We start from the raw sequence: 23,295 nt of genomic DNA, 5'->3' as shown, positions 1-23,295 counted from the left end.
CCTTCAGTATTCATGTGCAGCCGTCCGCTCCAAATGACTCGGTTTGTGTAAAAGCGAAACTCACATACAGTTGCTTCTTGCCCAGAATCCAAAACACAGAAAAATAACAACATTCAGAGAAATAGTCTCTCTTAAAGCAGAATGATCATAATGTAGCCTTTTAAAAATATATATATATATATTTATTTATTTAGGCTGTGCTGGGTCTTAGTTGTGGCACATGGGATCTTTAGTTGCAGCATGCATGTGGGATCTAGTTCCCTGACCAGGGATCGATCCCAGGCCCCCTGCATTGGGAGCATGGAGTGTTACCCACTGGACCACCAGGGAAGTCCCATAATGTAGCCTTTTATTGGCAAACGCTGGGCCTTATGAATCGTGCGTGATCCACAGCGCTTTGCTCAGTGCCTGGATTCAAACTCAGTTTGTTGAATGAAGGGTGGATTATTTGGGATTATCACTTTGATATCAGTTCTGCGGAGTGGAGCCGCAGCGCAGTGATGACTGGCGGCCTTCCGAGATGAGTGAGAGCAGACTTTCTCTTCTTCCTTGCAGTCGTTTCTTATCGCTACTGAGCCTGCTCACAGCAGCTCCCCTCTCCTCTCATTCTAATATGCTGTTTCTAAAAGGCTATGGGATTGGAAACTTCAGAAGCTTGTTAGAAATGCCTAAGGTAAGAATAAACCAAAAGTGAGGGCCCAGTGGATTCGTCTGTGAGTATACCAAGTCATCTTCAGGGCCCTGTAAACAGCATTTCATTTGTTAGGACATCTTTTGAACATTTGCCCTGGTTCTCAGCTGTGCTCTGTTTACGTAAAGTTGCAGGGAAGCTGAGTTCTAGATAGATGAATGCTCCTTTACTAGGTTCCCATGATGTCAGGCACCTATAATCTCATTGTCATAAAACTTTCCTGAGGCCGTTTAAAAAAATCACTTAGCTCTGGTTTACTTAAGGAAAAAAGAGGTGGATTAAAAGATATTGGCTAAGGACTTCCCTGGTGGTCCAGTGGTAAAGAATCCGCCTTACAATACAGGGGATGTGGGTTTGGTCCCTGGTCGGGGAACTAACATCCACATGCCGCGGGGCAACTAAGACCATGCGCCACAACTACTGAGCTCCCACGCCTCAACTAGAGAGCCCGTGTGCCACAAAGTAGAGAGCCCAAGCGCCACAACTAGAGCGAACTCCACGCCCCCCCAACGAAGAGCCTGCAATGCCTCAAAGAAGATCTTGCATCTTAGCCGCAGCTAAGACCAACACAGCCTAAAAAATAAATAAATAAAATAAATATTTTTAAAAAATGAATTAAGCCAGGCAGAAAGAGACAAATATTGCTTGATTCCACTTATATGAGGGACTTAGGATAGGCAAATCCATAGAGACAGAGTAGAATAGAGGTTAGCAGGGGCTGGCGGAAGGGAGAGTGTTGCATTGTTGCTTAAAGGGTACAGAGTCATAGCTGAGATGATGAAAAAGCTCTGGAAAGGGATAGTAGTGATGGTTGCAAACACCGTGAATGTACTTAATGCCACTGAATCGTACACTTAAAAATGATTTAAATGGTAAATTTTATGGTTATGTATATTTTACTGCAATAAAAAAAGCAGGGCTTCCCTGGTGGCACATTGGTTAAGAATCTGCCTGCCACTGCAGGGGACACGAGTTCTAGTCCTGGTCCGGGAAGATCCCACATGCCAAATCGAACCCGCGTCCCCTGCATTGGAAGGCGGATTCTCTACCACTGGACCACCAGGGAAGTCCCTAAAATGTATTTCTTATTGGGGACTGCAGTAAAAAGGCGTGGAAGCCAATGATTTGGACGAGAGAACTGGTGGGGGCGGGGGGTGGAGACAGGTAGACAGTGATGGTTGAGTTGGAATTTTGACATTTACATGTTTTACTAGGATGTTGGTTTTCATTTCCAAGTGACTAGACGGAGTCCCTTAAAAGAGACCCTAAGAAGGAATTCCCTGAAGGAAACCTTGTGCATGAAATCCACCTCTTTTTATAGCACATTTGTTGTTAAGTTCCTAAATATTACTTGGAGAAAGAGTGGATCATGAGATGGTCCAGTCCACAGATGCTGTCATCCATGGTCTCTTCAGCAAGGCTTTGAAACTCTCACTTTAGTCAATTCACTAAAGGAGAATAAAAATGCAGCACTCATGTTTAACAGTCCGTTTACAGGGGACTTCCCTGGTGGTCCAGTGGTTGAGAATCTGCCTTCCAATGCAGGGGACGTGGGTTCGATCCCTGTCGGGGAACTAAGATCCCACATGCTGTGGGGCAACTAAGCCCATGTGCCGCAACTACGGAGCCCACACCACAACTAGAGAGCCTGCACCTAACTAGAGAGAAGCCCATGAGCTGCAACGAAAGATCTTGCATGCCGCAACTAAGACTCGATGCAGCCAAAAATAAATAAATACGTAAATACATAAATAAATATTAAAAAAAAGAGTCCGTTTACATTTCAGAGGTGTGATTTAAGCATTTTTGACTCCAGGGAAGTTACAGAATCACAGAATTTTAGTCCTGGAAGTGATTTTAGAGATGGAGTGCATCGTGCTTTGAATTTTATACTAACAAGCCCGAGGCTAAAAGAGGTTAAAGTAGGGACTTCCCTGGCAGCGCAGTGGTTAAGAATCCGCCTGCCAATGCAGGGGACACGAGTTCCAGCCCTGGTCCGGGAAGATCCCACATGCCACGGAGCAACTAAGCCCATGCACCACAACTACTGAGCCTGCGCTCTAGAGCCCGTGAGCCACAACTACTGGAGCCTGTGCACCTAGAGCCCGTGCTCCACAATAGGAGAAGCCACTGCAATGAGAAGCCCATGCATCACAACGAGGAGTAGCCCCCGCTCGCCACAACTAGAGAAAGCCCGTGCACAGCAACGAAGACCCAACGCAGCCAATAAACAAATAAATAAAATTAAAATAATAATAAATAAATAAATAAAAGAGGTTAAAGTAACCTCTGCATTCAGGATGGGGGGAGGGTGGGGACAGAGGAGTCCTGCAGACTTGGGGTGGTAAAGAGATACACACTGAGGAATGGAGGTACGAAGAGGCACAGCCAGAAGCCTCTGGGTTTTTCTCAGTCGCTGCAATAGAAAAATACAACTGTTTTTTCCCCAACTCAAAGAAAAGGCCTCCCGCCCTTCTGCTTTCTTTTGGCCTCATCCCTAGAAGGAGAAAGTCTAATGGGTTCTCCCTTCTCTGTGCTACTGCAGCGCTTTGTGTCTCCTGGCTGAAGCCCTGCAGGGCCGGGGTTGGGGGACAGGGTGCGCCTGGCTTAGGTGCAGTAAGCGTGAACCAGCTGGACTGGGAAGGTGTTGGAACAAGTTGAGAAGATAATGATGAGCAACGCCGGAGCTAGATACGTTGGGCCGGTGAATAAATGTCACGAAAAGAAAGAAGAAAGTCATTCATTTAACTGGAACGCAGGGAGCTAAAGGACAACTGTGCTCAGTTTGATGACAACTCACTGCGATGGCCTGTTGGCCATGTAGCCAGGTGCTGCCACTGTTTGTGATTTCTCCTAACAAGTGGTTTCTGTTTGTTTGTTTGTTTGTTTTTTGAATAGTCTGATTCGCTGTTGCAGCTGGGTCCCAATGTTCCACACCTGGTTCCCACTGCCACCTCGTTAGCTGGCACCTGTGGAACCCAGAGTGTCAGGAGCCACATGGCAGGTGGGCAGTGCTGGCAGCTTCACATCCCTTTTGCTTTCCAGCTCCACCAATATTCTAAACAAAAGTTCTGCCTCTTGAAACACTATAAGGAAAGGTCAGATTCTGTAAATAATACAGCTAGTGGCAGCTCTTCCCCCAAAATAAATGGTGGAAGAGAAAAGAAGGGGTTATCCTGAGTGTAGCCTGTCGAAATTTTATTCCCCGACTCATGAAGGCTAGAGGGGCCTTCCATGGGGGTGGGTCCTGCTGGGATTGGGGGTTTCTTAGGAACATGCAGAGAACAGTCTATGGTTCTGGGGATGCTAAGGATGACTCTTCAAGTTCGCTTGCCCCTTAATGTGTAGCCTTACTGAGCATCTGCTGGTTGGAGGACAGGCAGTGTTTCTGAAGGAAGTCCTAGGAAGAGAGCCCTGGAAGCTGGCTTGCATTACAGTGGGGGTGGAGGACAGGAACACCAGGGCCTGCAGCTGTGATCAATTCCTACAAAAGCGAGGCGGGGGAGGAGATGCCCCAGTGGGAGGTTGCCTGGGCCACAAGGTTAAAAGATGGGCACAGGGGAGAAGGGTCAGGTCTCAGAATCCTTTGCCATTCTGTGGTGTTTCCTGAGGGTTGAAGCATCAGTCCAGAGACATCAGGATACACTTGTGACTGCTTAAGTTCTCCTGGAGAAGACACTATGGTTCTGGTTGCTACAAAGCCCTTGTGCCCTACTTGGGGTTACTGTGCTGGGCAGCCTCCCAACTCACCTAGCAACCAGTAAGAATCAAGCACAGAGCTTTCTCTAAGATGCTACCAGAAAAGTAAATGATGAGTTTCCAGAGTTGGATAGACCCCAGGAATTTGAAGGATGAGCCCATCAGCATCCTTTAGCATATTCCAAGCAAAGCATTTCTCCTACTGTGCATCAATCCCAGGAACGTGAGTGAAAGGTAACTCGGATCTAGTCTGGGGCCTGGTGAGACCCCAGTAGGAGGTGGCTGCCGCATTTCCATTACTATACTTTCAAACCCTGGAGTAATGTGTCACTGAGTTAAAAAGAACACAGCCTGGGCCTCAAGAAAACTGGGTCTGCTACTCTCTGTGTGATCTCAGGTAAAGCCCTTCTCCAGGCTTTAGCTTCCTCATCTTTGACATGAGGAAAGTGGACGTTCCAGCTTTAACACCTACAAACTATGAACTATAAGAGAGAGAGAGGGCTTCCCTGGTGGTGCAGTGGTTAGGAATCCACCTACCAATGCAGGCGACACAGGTTCGAGCCCTGGTCTGGGAGGATCCCATATGCCGCAGAGCAACTAAGCCCGTGCGCCACAACTACTGAGCCTTTGCTCTAGACCCCGCAAGCCACAACTACTGACCCCATGTGCCACCACTACTGAAGCTCGCACGCCTAGAGCCTGTGCTCCACAACAAGAGAAGCCACCGCAATGAGAAACTCGTGCACCGCAATGAAGAGTAGCCCCCGCTCACCGCAACTAGAGAAAGCCCGCGTGCAGCAATGAAGACCTAACACAGCCAAAAAATGAAAGGAAGGAAGAAAAGAAAGAGAAAGGAAAGAAAGAAAGAAAGAAAGAAAGAAAGAAAGAAAGAAAGAAAGAAAGAAAGAAAGAGAAAGGAAGGAAGGAAGGAAGGAAGGAAGGAAAGAAAGAAAGAGAAAGGGAGGGAGGGAAGGAAGGAAGGAAGGAAGGAAGGAAGGAGAGAGAAAGCCAGGAAGTGGAAATAGGAGCCAGGAGCTGGAAATAGCGACATTGAAAAGAACCAAGGCCTGTCATCAGAGGGTAATTCTATAGCTCATTAGCAGAGACAGGACAGAAGAGCAATGGCGACACCTCACTCTGAGCAACTAATGGACACAGGTGTTGGAGAGTTTTTAAACTGCTGCAGTAAGGCCCCAAAAGACTACACACAAAGCCAGCACAGCCTGGGAGGGATCTGAATCCGAGGGAAGAACTGGAGTACGCTTCCAGCCCGAGAATCTGTCAGTGATGGGTTTGGAGTAGAAGACAATTTGTGGCTATGCTACTGTCTAAATGTTGCTTCAAATGCTATCTTCTTGGTGTTTGTAGGCAAAAATAGGTAGTTAATATATAGTCAGTCTGACGGCATTGTGCTATTAAAGTTGCATTTTTCATAGCACTCTGCTGAATTAAATGTAGGTATCTCCCTGTCAGCCACTCTGAGGACCTCTGAAGTAGTATTCTGGGTGCCAGACCACCAAGATGGCAGCTACTCACACTTTTGGGTAGGCCTTGGCAAGCTCACCTGCCTGGAGGGGGCAGGCCACAAACCCAACCTTTTTCTGAGATGGCAAACATTGCTGGTGCAACTGATTCCAGACAAGATAGGGGACCCCATTTAAGCTTACAGAAACTGATTAAAAATGAACCAAAAGGAACACACAACAAGACGAAGGTGCACAGCTACACATGGACTTATTTGCTTAGTTATCCCATGTCAAGGCCAAGGTTCAAACTCTAAATTTGTCAAGATTCGACCACCTAATCCTACTTATCATTAGCTAGAAGTCTGTCATTTGGCTTCTGGTCTTAATGCACTACAAAAAGATAAGAAGTAAATTTCTTGAATATTAAAAACTTCATCCTGGGACTTCTCTGGTGGTGCAGTGGTTGAGAATCCGCCTGCCAATGCAGGGGACATGGGTTCGAGCCCTGGTCCGGGAAATTCCCACATGCTGCGGAGCAACTAAGCCCGTGTGCCACAACTACTGAGCCTGTGCTCTAGAGCCCATGAACCACAACTACTGAGCCTGTGTGCTGCAACTATTGAAGCCCGCATGTCTAGAACCTGTGCTCCGCAACAAAGAGAAGCCACCGCAATGAGAAGCCCGCGCACCACAATGAAGACCCAATGCAGCCAGAAAATAAATAAATAAATAAATAAATAAAAACTTCAACCTGTCTACAACTTTTGTACAAATTGTTTATGTGCAGCTCTGACTTTATTATTCAGCCTAGTTGTAGATTTGGCCAAAACTTTGGGAACTGAAATTAATAAACTAAAAAACAAAATGTTTATCATCAGAGAAATGAAGAAAGGGGTACAGGGAAATATTTATTTGGGTTGTTATGACAACAGAACAAGCCATCACAACAACATTCTTTCTTTTTCATCTGCTAAACTTTGGCTTGACAGAGCCTTAAGAAACACTCAGTGTCCACCCTAGAGATGAAACGGAGCAGAAATGTTATTCTAAATTCGATAGATTTTTGGCTCAACTTAAAACCCTTCTGTAACTCACACGGTGTTTGCCACGGCTCCCAGCTCTTCCCTCTTGCAGTGGGCAGCCGCAGCCGCGGTGCTGAGCAGATGAGTCGTGCGATGCGGAGGGTGCTGGTGGCAGTGACTACAGGCCTCAAGCAGGCTAACGTCCGCCCCGCGACGTCACGGGGCCACTCCCTGAGTTTGCAGCATGCCCTGTTCTCATGCTTAAGAAGACTGGGGCTACGGATGGCAATCGGGAGAGGCCTGCTTCTCGCTAAGCAGGGCTGGACTCAGCGCATGTGCAGCCTGGAGAGAGCGGTGCCAGCTGATGAGGATGAAAGTACTGGCGGAGCTTAGGCTGAAGGCGTTCTTCATAGGCCTTCCCAGGTCAGACAGCTTGCGGCCAGCTACTTGTTTGTCATGGCCTGGCTGAAAAACACTTCAATCCCCTCTAGCTATTTTCCCGGAAATCAGAACTAGACTGAGGCTGAGGCCTCCCAGAGGAGTACCCTTAGGCAGAGCAGAGGAGAGAAGGAGGGTTCTGGCTTTCTCCCTCAGTGACGTCACACCCACCATGCTTTTTGGTGGCGTTTCTGTGCTTCAATCATTAGCTAGGTCTCTGCCTCCCAGGTGAGGCAGACTTCTGTGCGCGCTCCCTGTTAGGGGAGGGGGCACATCTGCGGGTCAGAGAGGCCCAAAAAGAGAAGGCCGTGCTGAGGCCCCCTCAGAAGAGGGCAGTTAAAGCTGCAAGAGGAGGTGCAGAGGGTACCCCCAGCTGCTGAACACAGGCTAGAGCAGAGGCCTGGGAATCCCATGAGAGCAGATCCACAACATGGTGTATATTTATCTTTAACCCACATAAGGTGAGGAGGGCCATTAGCGGAGCACTCACAGTGAGTTACCTCAGCATCTCACCGCCCTGAAGTGCCCACAATCAGAATCCCTCTAAGGGAAACGCTATCTAGATGGTTTCTACTGAACCAGATCCCCGGGGAGAGAAGTGGGCCTCCGTGAGGGTGGGGAGGGGCAGATGTCTGGTTATAGGGCTGACTTTCCCTCAGTAGCGCCTTCACAGAATCCCAGAGCATTTGAGCTAGAGGGGTCCCACAGGAATTACACAGTCTACTCCCCCACTTCACAGCTGGGCAGATGAGGTGGTTGTCCCCTGGGGCACTTTTTTAAAAAAAATTTATTTATTAATTTTTGGTTGCATTGGGTCTTCATTGCTGCGCGCGGGCTTTCTCTAGTTGCGGAGAGCAGGGGCTACTCTTCATTGCGGTACACGGGCTTCTCATTGCGGTGGCTTCTCCTGTGGCGGAGCACAGGCTCTCGGCGCACAGGCTTCAGTAGTTGTGGAGCTCAGGCTCAGTAGTTGTGGCTCGCGGGCTCTAGAGCGCAGGTTCAGTAGCTGTGGCGCACAGGCTTAGCTGCTCTGCGGCATGTGGGATCTTCCCAGACCAGGGATCGAACCCGTGCCCCCTGCACTGGCAGGCGGATTCTTAACCACTGCGCCACCAGAGAAGCCCCTTGTTTTTTGGTTTTTAAAAATATTTATTTATTTATTTGGCTGCGCAGGGTCTTAGTTGCGGCAGGTCGGATCTTTAGTTGCAGCATGTGGGCTCTTAGTTGCGGCACGTGGGATCTTTAGTTGCAGCAATGTGAGCTCTAAGTTGCAGCATGCATGTGGGATCTAGTGCCCTGACTACGGATCAAACACGGGCCCCCTGCCTTGGGAGCCCGGAGTCTTAACCACTGGACCAGCAGGGAAGTCCCCCCTGGGGCACTTTGGAAATCACAGGATGCCTGAGGGGGATGAGTCCTGGGTCAGGAATTGGGGTGGGGGGACCTTAGTAAGTCCTGGAGTAAGATCGCTGGGAGGGCAGATACCAAGGAGCACAGTGCCAGGAGGCCTGGGGCACCCTGGCCCACAAAGTCAGAGAATATCATAGCTGGGAGAGACTTTGGAGGTCACCCAGTCCACCTGCCTCACTGGGGTCCCGGCTGGAAGGCTGAAGGCTGTAAGGGAGGGTGGGCCCTGGGGAGAAAAGCACACATGTCTTGGCATCTTCAGGAGACAGTTCTGGCCTGACTGCCAAGCACCAAGGGGGTCCTAATGGCATGTTTTTAAAAAGACTGTAGACGGACAGTCTCACAGACACTACCTCCCCGCCCCCCCACCCCAGACCACCGAGGCCTGCTCCGCTTCCTCCTTTGCCCGGGAGCCAGCTGGCCTTGTTTGAATCCCGGCCCTCCCACTGACCCCTCCCTCCCTTGAGCAAAGTGACTTAACCTCTGTGTGCTTTTTAGCTTCCTACTAATAGAACCTAACTGACTGAGTTGTCAAGAGCCTGAGAGAATACAGGCCCAACCCTTAGAGGAAGGAGCCTGGCCCAGGGCAGCTTCCAGCGTTCCCTGCTCTCACGGTTGCGCTGTTGTTATTCTCATCAGGTTCGCTCACGCTGTGTTTCCTTCTCTTCCTGCCTCAGAGCTCTCAGGGCCTTTCTTTCTTTATTTCCCCACCTCTTCAGGTCCACATGGAACTAGTGCTGGGTGGAAAGATAATTTATTGGGCAAGAGAGAGAACACTTCGAGCCATTTGTAACAGGACAATCATGGGCTGCTTCTGCGGACCATGAGACGACACTGAAGTCCCAGCAAGTCAGCGCTCCGAGGCGCCGGTCCCAGGCAAACCCCTGTTTCCTAAATGAGGAGACCCGGGGCCAACAGCTGAGGATGTTCAGCCTCCTCCCGATCCGGGAAGACCCCTCTTGTGTGATGAGAGATGGACGTGCAAGCCTGAATGTTGTAAAGGGTCTAAGCATGTAGCTCAGGTATTTTATACGCACATGCATGCACAGGCACACACTAATTAGTGCACCATGGCCTGGCTCCGGACCCAAAGAAGGCGCCAGAATTATCCATGTCCCTGCCCTCGCCTCCTCCCCTACAAAAACCCCGTCTCCTCAGTGCCCCACGTCTGGCAGCTGCCGCAAAAGAAAACAGCCAGTGGGCAGTAAGGGCCCTACGGTGAGAATGGCGTGCAGCAGCTACAGCTGGTATTTCACGCGCTCGTGGGTGTCTGCTGCTTGAAGAGACTAAATCTCTCAGGGCAGAGTGCCAGGCACCATGGCAGGTGGGGTGACGAGAGAAACAACCAAGTCCCTCTAATCAGAACACCGCGGTGACTTGTCTCCTGCCAGAGCAGGAGGGGAGGGGGCTGGGAGGACCGACCAAGACCCAGGGCAGGGCAGGCTCCATTCTCAGGGATGGGGTCCCTTCACCGTCCATTGTCTCTCACTACAGCAGCTCCGTGTGAGGGGATGCCCAGAGTTCAACCTGTCAACCCAGAAATCTGTCCAGGGACAAGGTAGAGGTGGCCAAGTCCCTTCCCAGACATCTCTGTCCTAAGTACTTCCCGGTGTCTTGGTGCCCTGAGCCTCTGACACATGCCCTCTGTTGCCCTGCAGGGATGCACTGGTCTTTGATGAGGCTCCCCTCCCTTTCTGTTCCCAGCTTCTCTTTCATTGTACCTTCATGAGAAAGACAGGTGATACTTTCTGTTCTCCTTCCCCCTGAAGAAAGCCTGGATTAGGGCCGGGGCCACAGGCCCTGGTGGCCACTCCTCTAGAGGCACGCCCACCTTCTCAGACATTTTCTCAGGCTGGACCCTTCCGGAGTCTAACATCTTTAAACCAGAAGCAAGCGCCTCAAGGGACTGTTTGCCCCATCTCCACTCCTGGTAAGCCTTCTACTCCTTGCCTAGGTCTTTCTGAGATCCATCATTTTCCCCTCCCCCAAAGGAAAGCCTGAGAATTCTACAACTAAAGACGGTGGGGGAGTGGGGGATGGTAGGGCTTCCAGAGAATACAGACAGTTACTCGAGTGCTGGTGAAATCCCATCCTGGTCATGGAAGGGTTATTTCTCAGCCTTAGCTTCCAGGGCCCTAACCCAGAGAACTCTCTGGTCCGAATTCCCCAGTGCCCAGGGAGCTTGGAGAGCTGCCTGGCGCCCAGCACCAGCTGCAGGCTATAGGCAGGGCCTGCTTCCTGAGCTGACAAAAGTACACAGGGAGTACAATAACTATGACATTAAAAGTGAATAGCTAGCTCAAAGGCAGGGTGGGAGCAGCCTGGGAGTAGCCAAGTGGCTGCCGTCCAAAGGGTAGCATCATCAAGGTGACCAGATGGGCTGCGGCGGAGAGAGGGCTGGATTCCATTTCCCACCACGCCTCCTGAGGGACCCCACATTCATACACCTTGTCCTTTCCATTCTTCTTTCCCTTTTCGTCTTCCTCCCTTTTGTTTTCTAGAGTTGAGAGTCATATTTCCTCTCCAAACCACAGTTCTCCAAGTTTTGTGTTTTGGCATTTCTTCTTTCCAGATGGACTCTCAGCTGGCCTCCCTGCCTCTCCTGGTCGGTTGGCCCACCTCTAGCTGGGCCCCATATCTCAGCCCTTCCTGGAATTGCAGCCACCACTTGTGCAACTATGTCCTCAGTTCCAAAGCGAGGAAGGCTCTGATTCGGTATTTTGAAATGATGAAAATGCCAGGAATCTTTTTTTTTTCTTTTTTAAAGTTCAGAATTAACCCAAATCCCTACCTGCATCTCCTTCAGGATCTTCTTTGATTTGTGGCCTGGGCTTTGCAAATCACTGAATGTGACCACGAGGATGTGGGCGCATCCTACTGGGCAGTGAGTGTGTGTGTGTGATTTACGTTAGTACTGAGAGGAAGGGATGCCTTAGGCTGTGTCTCTGCTCTCCACCACGGTCCTGCAGCCCTCCAAGAACCGGGCCTTGCCCATCTCTGCCAGTTCCTGGCTTTCCTCTGGGCTTTCCTCTCTGCTCAGCTACACTGAGCTGCTTTGCAAGTTCCTGAAGGCGATGCTCTTGGCCTCCCGTCTCCCTGCCTTTGTACAGACAGCTCCTTTTGCCCGGAATGTGCTTTCTACTTGCTCTTCATCTTAAGACACAGGGAACTCGCCTCCACTGGGAATGAGCACCCTCCTCGGTCTCCAGAATGCTCTGCCTCTAGTCAGCCTTTACAACATGCTGCTGGGTCGTCTGTTTACCTCTCCATTCCCTGCCTTGGACTGAGGCCTCTTTGAGGACAGCTCTGTGTCTTTAATGCCTCTTTCCTTAGCACATGGAAGGGTGCCCAGCACAAAGCAGAATGAGTGAAAAGTAGACCAAGTACCAGAAAAGTAGTGCACAGAAGTGCGGGCTCACCTCACTTTACACAACTGGTGTGCCTCACAAACCTCCAGCCTTAGTTGTCCACTGACTCACACCCCTTCTTCAGAGGAGCTGCCTCTGCAATCCCAGGCAGTTCCTACCCCACAGATTCCAGACAGTGTGAGACGCCCGCCGCTCAAACACCTTAGCGGCAGTAGCCATGGGTGGTACCTGAGTTTGTCTGCGATGAAGATGACCCTCCTTTCCAGAAGCAGGGAGGCAAAAACACAGAGCAGGTGTCGGACGCTGAGACAGGAAAAGAGAGACTCAAAGTCCACGTGTTCGAGCCGGGAGTCCAGAGGGCGGCACAGTTCAATCACCTGCCGGGAAACATGAGCAGCATGAGGGGGGCCAGGCCTCTCACACGCAATGCAGACCTGGGGCTCTGCGATCTGCAGCAGGGGTGGCCCACTGCCAGTGGAAAAGGGAAAGAGAAAAAAAAGGAAAACAAAAGGGACTGGGAAAAGAAAGATCGCAGGAGATTGGGGAAGGAGGTATGTTTGGTAGGGACTCAGTCTCACAGCTGCGTGTGAGGACAGTTTGGACAGAGGTGGGAAGAGAGGACTGCAGAACAAGAGGCCCTCGGCCCAGGATGGCTGGAGACCCTCCTTGTCGATAACATATCTGGAGCCCACACAGGGAGTTCTATGACTGTTGAGGTCCTGTCCCTTGCAGTCCCACAGCAAAGCGTCTCCGTCTCACATGGGAATCACAGGCTCACGCAGAAGGACCAGCAGATCCAAGCGCCTCTTTCAAGACTCACCTCCTCTAGAAGGTGACTCGTAATGAACTCAACCCCATCCCAGCCCCTTCCCAGTGATGGCTCTTCCAGCTTGTATGCTTAGTGTGCGTACCTTCTCACTCCGTACTTGCTGAAATGTTCCTGAGTCCAAGTCATTACTCATGTGCAGGTTTTTCTTTTTAAATAGCCGACTCCTTGGTGAGCAGAGACTGGCTTCTACTCTCAGCACGGCACCTGCCTGGTGCTGCCCAGACAGTGGGGCTCACTAAGGTTGACACCCCCATGGCCAAGCCACCTGCGTCTGTAGGGGTAGTTTAGGGTTCTCCAGCAACAGGGGGACCGCTCCTCTCTGTGCTGGGAAGTTGGGTTGTTCCAGAATATCCCAGACACATCCTCATCCTTCCCCTGTCCCCAGAGGTGACCTGCTCTTCCGAGGGCCTTTAGAACTGGAGACTCAAGGCTGAATGGGATCTGCTCTCTGATATCCACAGAGTCACACACAGGGAATGGGAAGGATGAAAACAAGCTCTGGCATCAAATCCCAGCCCAGCCAAGGAAAGGGACGTGCTTCAAAGTCTAGAATGAATAAAAAGTAGTACCTGAGCTTACCTTCCCTGAAAAGAATCTGCTTTACACTATAAAGTGGTAGAGGTGATGCAGACCAAAAACCTGAATAGGTTTAAATACGATTTATGAAGGCAGTAGGCTAATAAGAGAAGCTAAAGATGTTCACTGCCCTGGCACAGTTCTGAGCCAGAATCCTGGGCTGGATGGACTGGACTTAGGGTGGAATTTATGATACTCTTAGAAATGGGTGATCTGGGGCAGCCTGAGGAGCAAGAGGACATCACTGAATATGACAGCCCACTGGAAGCCAGCCCCTGGGATCACTGGGACTTGGCCACAGTCTGGGCTACTCCCCCCAGGACAGGAAAGGACTCTGATGGCTTACCTCAGTTCCTGATCCTGGCAAGAAGTTCTTGACAACAATGGTTTTGCCCAGGGCTGGGAAAGGGGCTTCCATGACGCTCCTCATGAGAGGCTGGACCAGGGCGGGAGAGATGCCTCGTCGTTTTTCCACCTCATCCAAGATCTGCAAGGGGCAGAAAAGCAGCTCAGCTATCCTGAAGTCAGGTCATCAAGGTGTAGCTCTGTTCCAGATGAAGTGGGCCTGCCACAGAGGCTGAGGAATTGTGGGGAAGCCCGTTGTCCTCATCAGGCCAAACAAAGTCTCTTTCACCTTGTGTGTTAGGGCCCCAATTCTCTCCTCTATGCAGCCCCTCTTTTTCCACGTGACTCTGTAATTTCTCCCACTAAAGGGGTGAAGTATAGTTTCTTGCCCCCTTGACTTTGAAAACTGTCCTGTTTGTCACACAGGTATGGCCATGTGATTTACTGGATTGATATATGCATTCTCAATGGGAAGAATAGCACCCCCAAAGAGGTAAAAATTGGTTTGGGGGTTGGTGGTGAAAAACTTAGATATTGTGAGGGTTTATAGCCTTCTAAGGTGCCACAGTACATAAACAGATATGTGATATATCTATGGAATTAAAATTTCTCTGGGGGGGGGGCACTTCCCTGGTGGCACAGTGGTTTAAGAATCTGCCTGCCAATGCAGGGGACACGAGTTTGAGCCCTGCTCCAGGAAGATCCTACATGTCGCGGAGCAACTAAGCCCATGCGCCACAACTACTGAGCCTGTGCTCTAGAGCTCACAAGCCACAACTACTGAGCCCATGTGCCACAACTACTGAAGCCCGTGCGCCTAGAGCCCGTGCTCCGTAACAAGAGAAGCCACTGCAATGAGAAGCCTGCGCACTGCAACAAAGAGTAGCCCCCGTTCGCCACAACTAGAGAAAGCCCGCGCACAGCAACAAAGACCCAATGCAGCCAAATAAATAAATAAATAAAATAAATAAATAAATAAATAAAAAAGTTTCCCTGGGGGGTAGCCATTTGGGCAACACAAACCAAAACCAATGAGATACCACTTCATACCCATTAAGATGGCTGAAATAAAACACAGGTAACAGGTATTGGTGAGGAAGTGCAGAAATTGGGACCCTCATACACTACTGGTGGGAATGTAAACTAGTGAAGTTTTTCTTTTGAAAACAGTCTGGCAGCTCCTCAGAAAGTTAAACATATGACCATACTATATGACCCAGCAATTCCACTCCTAGGAATTTAACAAAGAGAAATGAGAACATGTTCACATGAAAACTTGTACATGAATGTTCATAGAGCATTATTCATAGTAGTCAAAAAATGGAAATAACCTAAATGTCCATCAACTGATGAATGATAAACAAAATGTGATATTCATATAGTGGAGTATCACTCAGCCATAAGAAGGAATAAAATACTGATACGTGCTACAACATGGATGAAGCTTGAAAACACTGTGCTAAGTGAAATAAGCCAGACACAAAGGGACAAATAGTGTATAATTCCACTTAACATGAGATCCTAGAGTCGAATTCATAAAAGAGACAGAAAGTAGAGTAGAGTGGTGGTTGCCAGGGGCTGGGGGAGGAGGGAACAGAGAGTTAGTGTTTAATGGGTACTGAGTTTTAGTTTGAGGAGATGAAAAAGTTCTGGAGAGGATGGTGGTGACGGCTGCACAGCAATGTGAATAAACATAATGCCCCAATCAATTGTGCACTTAACAATGGCTAAAATGGTAAATTTTATGTTATGTATATTTTAGCACAATAAAAAGACAAAAAATTAAAAATAATTCCATGGGGAGGGGAGGCAATTGAGAAAAAAATATCTAAAAAGGCTGCTTAGGGGATCAATAATGAGAAAAAGGTTGAGGACGACTGTGCCAGCAGAATGAGGCAGAAGTGACAGTGGGCCAGTTCTAAGCCCAGGCCTTAGGAGGCCTGTCTTATGTGTTTCTGCTCGCCCTCTCATGCCCCTGCCACAGCTGCGAGAAGAGCACGCATGGGACAGCTTACTGTCTAAGGGAGGTGACAGATGTGTGAGCAGACCCGCACCCAGACTTGCAGCCTTAAGCACAGCCCAGGCAGCCTAGATCAGCCAACCCCCAGCCTACTAGCAGCACATGAGTGAGCCCATGGAGACCGGCAGAGCCGAAACCCAGCTGCCTGCCCCTCTGTGAGAGTAAATGATGGCTGCTTTACACCACGGTCGTTTGTTACATAGCATTATTGTAGCAATACTTCTGCCTTTCTTCAGAGATTCTGAGAGCTGTTCTTATCCATGATTCCTCTTTCTGTACTAAAGGACAATTTGCCATTTTAGTTATCCTTGTCCCTCACCTAGAAATAGCTTGAGATTTTGGAATCATTTAGCCAAAGCTCTGTCTATGGTTCTATGCTGAATATTTGCTGTGTGATCTTTGGCAAGTCTTCATACTACAGTCTTAAAACATATGCTGTCACAAAACTGACATGAAAATGCAGGACTGTGCATCACACGAGTATGTGAGGATGTTTACTTGCTCTGCACCCCCTGCCCATGACATAGCAATGCAGCTTATGTGAACCCCAAAGCTGCCCCTGGGTGCTGGGCTACCTCACATCAGCTGTTTGCTCCTAGATTCATAAGCATTCTTGCAACAACAAGGGCTATGACCTACAGCCTTATTTCCATGTTTAAACAAACCCATGTTGAAGACTGGCATGAGCAGCAATGCATATCTGTGCTGCAGCTTGTAAATGACTGACTTTAATGTACAATGATTACCACTTCACGTGGAGTGGAGGTAAGACCATGACTCAGATTACACTGATAACATTAACTACCTCAGACTTGCATACAAGTTCTACCGTGGCAAGAGGTCACGCTACATCAGTATAATTCAGGCTTCCTCTGAGTTCAGGAGGAGGGTGGGCAGGAGGGAGACTTTTGTTTCGGAATGCTTTTAGGGAGTGTTGCTTACATCCGTGGAGAGCAGATGTAGGACTTCAATTCTCTAAAAGAAAGCTCAGACTGAAATACGTGCTCAAGAAGGATTTTAAAAAAATTTATGGAGGGACTTCCCTGGCGGTCCAGTGGTTAAGACTCCAGGCTTCCACTGCAAGGGGCATGGGATCGATCCCCGGTTGGGGAACTAAGATCTGCATGCTGTGTGGTGTGGCCAAAAAAAAAAATTTATGGATTATATATTTAGGTCTGGTTAACACAGGAAAAACGTTGAATTATACCTAACTTTTGAGATTGGCATCATATAGCATAGTAATTATCTCCTACACACCATTCCGGAATACTTGGGTGGGTAAGCCAATTCACCACGGCAATCCCTATGTCTTGATATATTGGCTCATTTTCCAAAAAGAAGGACCAAATTATACTAAGATTTTGATAGAGCACTCTTGCGATAACAAATCTTGCACACACACAACAGATATACACACACGACACATATACACAACACACAATGTGACAAAAGATAATGCTTAAGAGAAGGAAATTAAAACGTATGGAATATTCTGGGGAGATCCTCTGCCCCTCCCATCCTCAACTGCAATGACTTTGACCTTCTCCCCTCCCCCACTTTCTGGGCCACAACCTTCATCAACTCATTTCCTTTCCTAAAGTTTAGAGAATAGATGAGGCTCAAGGAAGGGAGGAGGAAGAAGTGGGAAGGAAAACAGGTGGGGGAATAAGAGGATAAAAGTCACACGAGTTAGGGTGTCTCCTGTGTCCTCCTGGGCCCTGCCCTGCATTCCCTCCCTCCCTTCTCTGAGGCCCAAGTCCTCACCTTCGAAAAGAGGCTGAAGCATCCCAGGCGGCTCACGATGCAGTAAACTTCAGGGAGACGCTTTCCTTTGCCACCAGGCTTTTTGGAGTGAAACACAAGGAAATCAATGAGTGTTACCAATCTCAGGGGAGGAAAGACCCCAAATGTTTTTAACATGGTGCCTATTGTTTCCATACACCATAGCTTTTGAAAATCAGTGAGGTAAGCAGTTACCAATACCCCGTCTTATAGGTGAAAGCACTTCTGGTTACGTAGACATATTTTTTAATTCTCCCAAACGGACCAAATCAAGAGTGTTGTGCACATAGCAGGTGCTCAATATGGCCTATAGCACCATAAAATAAGGAATCTTAACTTGTTTACCCATATCACTGTAATTCCTCCCAAGGAAATTATTTATTCTTTATCATTCTTATAATAAGTCCGAATGAGAAATCATTTCTGAAAATCCTTTTTGGAAACTGACTTTTAATTTTCAAAACAAAAAAGGAAAACAATCTCAACACTTAAACTCTAAAGTAATTATATCAACAAAATTTATTATCCCACTTAACTTTTTCGATTATTATCCATACTTTTTATTCACTAATTACTAAACAGCCACTATGTGCCATGCATTATTCTTGACTATATTAGCCTATTTATAAAAAGACTAAAATATACTCTCGGTGGAAAATGATTTGCCACTACAGAAGATCGTCCCCAAAATGGGCCTCAAAAAGACCAGTTCTTAAATGTTTTGGCAAAATCATTTCATTGAAATAAGTTTCTGACTTTTATAGGTTAATGTTCTGAAGGAGACACTTAAATTATTTGCGTCATAAACAATAAAGCCATCCTTCTTCTGCCCTAACAACTATTATGAATGTTCTCTGTAAGCTCTCAAAGTCTGTTTAGCACACTTTATTAGAAAGGACATTTGGTTTGAGGAGAGAAAGGTCATTTATTTGGCAGGGAAAACAATGGAGAGAGTATTTTCTTTCCAAAGGAGACAGACAATGTTCCCGTCTACCAGTAAGACTCACGTGGACCCCCAAATATTCCTTCCTGTTTTTAACTGCCCCGGTAAACTTGCTACACCTCCTGTCCCTTCTCGTGTGGCACGTGGTGAGTGAGACCTCAGGAAGCCAGCGCCGGCTCTGCACAGAGCTCTTGCTGACTGAGAGCAGGACGTACTGACCAGCAGTCTTCGGCAGTAACCGAACCTCCTGCTCCCATCTTCTCCAGTTAAGACAAACGAGAATGTTTCACTGTGGTTGGGAAAACGAAAGCGCGTTACAAAGCAAAACAAAACTAAAGTCACATCGCGTTGAACAACCAGGGGACATTCTGGAGGAGGCTGTCAAAAAGGGCTGCTCGCTGTCTGGCTTGTCCATCTCTGGGCTGGGGCTCCGGTCACCTACAGCTTTGGAGTCTGTGTCAGGGACAGGGAGATCTAAAGTGTCGCTGCGTCCTGAGAGGAAGTGAGGAATTTTCTTTTCACCCTGAGCCCTCATATAATCCTATCACCTGGGCCATCCCATTGCATGCACACAGCAGTCATTATCTGAGCCCGGGAGTGAGGTGGCATCTGCGATCTAGGGATGTGCCTCAGCGAGGGAGCAGTGGAAGAGTGGGACACTTCTGTGCCCCTCTCGGAACTGCCCCTTGCACGGCTCTCCTAGGCACTGTCTGTGCAGGCCAGCCCGAGGCCTGGACCGTCCCTAAAGACTGCTGGGCCAACTTCAAGGAACTCAGTATCCCTCAAACACTTAGGATTTGGAGCCTCCTGAGTTTGGTCAGTTACTGAAACATGATAAAAAAATATTGGTATCCAACAACATGGGTTAAAGCAGAAATGTATGTAAACTTATCACAATCCGAGTAACAGCTGGATGGGCTACTGAAGAAATATTTCCAGAGCACTGGCCAAGTATTAGTGACGGGCAATGTTTTCCTAGGCTATGAATTACCTTATTGCCCATCACGTCAGCTTATGAAACACACTCCCAGGTGGAGCGGGAGATCTGGGAATCTGCATACTTAGCAAGGTGATTCTTGTCTCCAGGCAAGTTTTAAAAACACCTGTGGAGGAAATTGCTACACTCGGGCCCACCAGGATCACTTAACAGTAGGACCGACTTATGGGGTCTACCATCTATGACCCCCTCTAGTTCTTGCTTCAGTCTTTGCAGGAGGGGAGGGGGATGCCAGCACATACCTGGTAAACTGCTGGACAGGAGTCCAGTCCTTGGCGTCAGGGAAACAGAATTGGGGGATAGCCTTCAGCTGGTCCTCAGCTTCTCTCATGAACTTGAAAGACCTTTCCAACTGCAGGGAGAAGGGCGAGAGAAGATTGGAGAATAAACCCCAGCACCGGAGAGTAAGGCAGATGCTTGGCAAGAGCTCATCTCCCACCTTCCTGAAGTCATGACTGCCACCTTAATCTCCACTTTGAGGAGGGTTTGCAGCTCGGTCTGCTTGGGGCTTTTTGTCCCCAGGGCAGTTCCAACTATAATCTTATGGGGGAAATGAGGAGAAAATAAGTGTGCTTTAGAGAAATGTTCTCTGTGCAGAACATTCTGGAATGTAAGTATTTTAATCAATAAAGAAACGCTGTCACAGCAATCCCTTCCAAACCGGAGACTCATGAATCTGCAAGGCAGAACCTCAAATCCAGTCTTCTGACCTCTGGGCCCAGGCAAATGCGCCCCTCCTTGATCTAGGCAAACACGTTTTACAACACTTTTTAGTGACTACATCCAGCTAAATTACATTATATGGTGAAATTTAACTCATTTCAGGAAGGCTTTGAATGTCAGAACTAAAGGAAAACTAGACATCATCCAGCCTGACCTTCTTATTTTAGAGATAAGAAAATAAGCCCCGGGAAGTTAAGTGATTTGTCCATGATCACACAGCTAGTATGGAATCTAGTAGAGAATCAAAATGATCTTAATCTCTAGCCTGTCTGTCTTTCTCTCTCTCTCTGATTTATCTGACATATCACAGACTGGATGAACATCATCTCATTTCAAAATGGAATGAATCAATAAAGTCTGATTTAGAGATGATATTTAAAGCCATGAGTCTGCTTGTTCTGTGTCTTAACAGGTTACCTGCACTAAAAAAAAGCATCCCATTCTGTTGGACAGCAATGCAGATGCAGTTAACCATACTGTACTTTACATATGGAGATGTTGGGATGGTGCATTTTATGTTATGTGTGTTTTTTTGTCTCAATTGAAAAACAAAGGCACTCTAGGTATAAGTTTGGGATACAAAAAGGAATAGTTTATAATTAGCACAGTTAGCTTATACATTGGTACTTCTAATGTGTTGGGAAGAATTGTTGGCTTTCGTTGTGTTGTTGATGACAGGTTTACACTTTTTAAATTTCCTTTATAAACAGTTAAAGAAAAATAAATTATGCTAAAATTATCTTCAGTCATTTGAAATATGAGATATTTGAAGTGAGTGGAGTATGAATTTCTAAAGTTACGAAATTGTAATGTCTAACCTAAATTCTTACTATAATATTTTCCATAATTTCTTATTTTGTTTCTCATAGTTTGCCATTGGCCTCCACCTTAAACCAGGCTGGCAGAGAGTTTCTGACATCTGCAGGCCAACAGTACCTTTGACTCCTTCACAGAGGATCTACAAGCCTTCCCAAGGCCATGAAACGTCAGAGAAAGGAGGTCTCTGGAGAGCATCCAAAAGAATAGAGCACCGGGCTGATGGCTTTCAATTTGAAAACCTACTTCTAGTATGATTCCCCTTAGGCTAGATCAAATTTAACTAAAGCTGCTACTGTTAATGGTTGAGACAACTATCAATGAGTGAAACACAGTCACCATATGTAGACTGAAAGCCAGTCATTAATTGTCCTTTAGTTTTTCTTCTTCAGAACAAATAGTCACTCTTTCTTTTCTGTATAATTGTTCTCTCTTCTATCCATGACTCAGAGGCTTACAAATGGTCCTGGAACAGTCTTTGAGTTGATAATTCACTAGCTCAGACTGTTGCCAAAGCAATAATTTTTGATTACCCTTGGAGAGTCTTGCAGAGAAGCAAATACCAGCTGGGTGTAGTTGTTGGAAGGGGTCATTAATCATCACAGAGTGAAGGACCCCAAACTATAAATAATACAAAAGGAAGGAACAATGACATTTCTCCACAGTGGAAACAGCATTAGAGAACTGAAGCATAGGCCTTGTAGAGAAATGAGTTCTAGTGCTTTTCAACGTGGTCCAGTCACCATTTGGATGAACCCACCCTCAGACCACTTGCATGATACCCAAAAATATGTGTATATACACATGTGCTTACACACATTGTCATCAATGTATGAGTTATCAAACCGTATGTGCACATACATGCTCTTACATGCACAGGAGCACATTTATAGGAAGTGGCCCGCAGAGATCTCTCTTACAAATACAACCAATCACAGATGGCTGGAAAACAGCCTGACCTCCATGAGTTGTCATAAAGATAACTGCAAGATATCAAGCATTTTAAGGGAATACAGCAGGCATGATCTCTAGTGTGCAAATATGGAGTGTAAACCTTGATTAAAGTGGCTATAGGGGTGGAGGATAAAACTCATGAAAAAGAGTTAAAAGTGAGAAGGCAGAAGGAGAAAAGGGGCCTTCTGACAGAGGGAGCAAGTGAAGGGAAGGAGATATAAAGTAGCCTGGCATGCAAAAATGCATATAAAGGATGATCAGCGTAACATTAAAAATACATATCTAAAGAAATACCGGCAGCAAGATACATTTCCAACAGAAAGAGAGTGGTTAAATAGATTAGAGTAGGGGATTCCCTGGTGGCACAGTGGTTAAGAATCCGCCTGCCAATGCAGGGAACACGGGTTCGAGCCCTGGTCCAGGAAGATCCCACATGCCGCGGAGCAACTAAGCCCGTGCGCCACAAATACTGAGCCTGCGCTCTAGAGCCCGTGAGCCACAACTACTGAGTCCGCGCGCCTAGAGCCTGTGCTCCGCAACGAGAAGCCACTGCAACAAGAAGCCCGCGCACCGCAATGAAGAGTAGCCCCCGCTCGCCGCAACTAGAGAAAGCCCGTGCGCAGCAACAAAGACCCAATGCAACCAAAAATAAATAAATAAATAAATTTATTAAAAAAAAAAAAAGATTAGGGTATACCCACATAATGCAGCATTATGTAATTTCAAAAATGATGTTTTAGAATTTGTATTAAATATGTTTATAAACAACGACAGGTTTATAAAACGACACGGAAATTACACAATGTATGATCTCAGTTTTGTAAGAAAATCATACTATGAGAAAAGACTGGAAGAAAACACAATAAAATGCTAACAGTGATGATTTCCGTGGGATTAGAGATGGCTCTTTTCTTTATACATTTCTGGATTAGTCCCCCTTTCAACAGTGACTATGCAACTTTCCACTCTTTAAAAAAAGTTTTAATGTGATGTCTAAGAGTCTGGAGATTCCATGTTGGAAACTCAAGCATTCAATAGTTAGGTTGATTCATTAATTCATTCACAAATTAATGCTTTTATTCCTGGAACACTGGTTAAGTATTGCTATATGTATAACATTGTGCTATGCCCCAAAGGAAGTAAATAAAATAATAGGACAGTCCTTCATGCGTTGGTGCAAGTGTGGTTCTCAACTAAATATGGGCACACCCATAGCACT

At 47.3% G+C, this 23,295-nt stretch overlaps 1 protein-coding gene across 1 annotated transcript in view; it reads right to left on the bottom strand.

The window, feature by feature from the left end:
• The window catches only part of DENND2A (DENN domain containing 2A), a 103,250-nt gene that overhangs the window by 10,043 nt on the left and 69,912 nt on the right, over window positions 1-23,295 (bottom strand). Inside the window, exons 10-14 of the mRNA XM_089917316.1 lie at window positions 19,826-19,935; window positions 18,806-18,875; window positions 17,626-17,703; window positions 13,843-13,983; window positions 12,320-12,468 (exon numbers count right to left, since the gene is read on the bottom strand). Of these exons, the coding sequence (XP_089773442.1) occupies window positions 12,320-12,468; window positions 13,843-13,983; window positions 17,626-17,703; window positions 18,806-18,875; window positions 19,826-19,935 (548 nt within the window). The remainder of the gene's footprint in view (window positions 1-12,319; window positions 12,469-13,842; window positions 13,984-17,625; window positions 17,704-18,805; window positions 18,876-19,825; window positions 19,936-23,295) is intronic.

Source organism: Delphinapterus leucas, chromosome 9 (assembly GCF_059928025.1).
Source record: "Delphinapterus leucas isolate spDelLeu-1000000601 "Yukka" chromosome 9, BTC_Dleu_Yukka2, whole genome shotgun sequence".
NCBI classification, from domain to species: Eukaryota; Metazoa; Chordata; class Mammalia; order Artiodactyla; family Monodontidae; genus Delphinapterus; species Delphinapterus leucas.
This window is presented reverse-complemented; position numbering and strand designations above follow the sequence as displayed.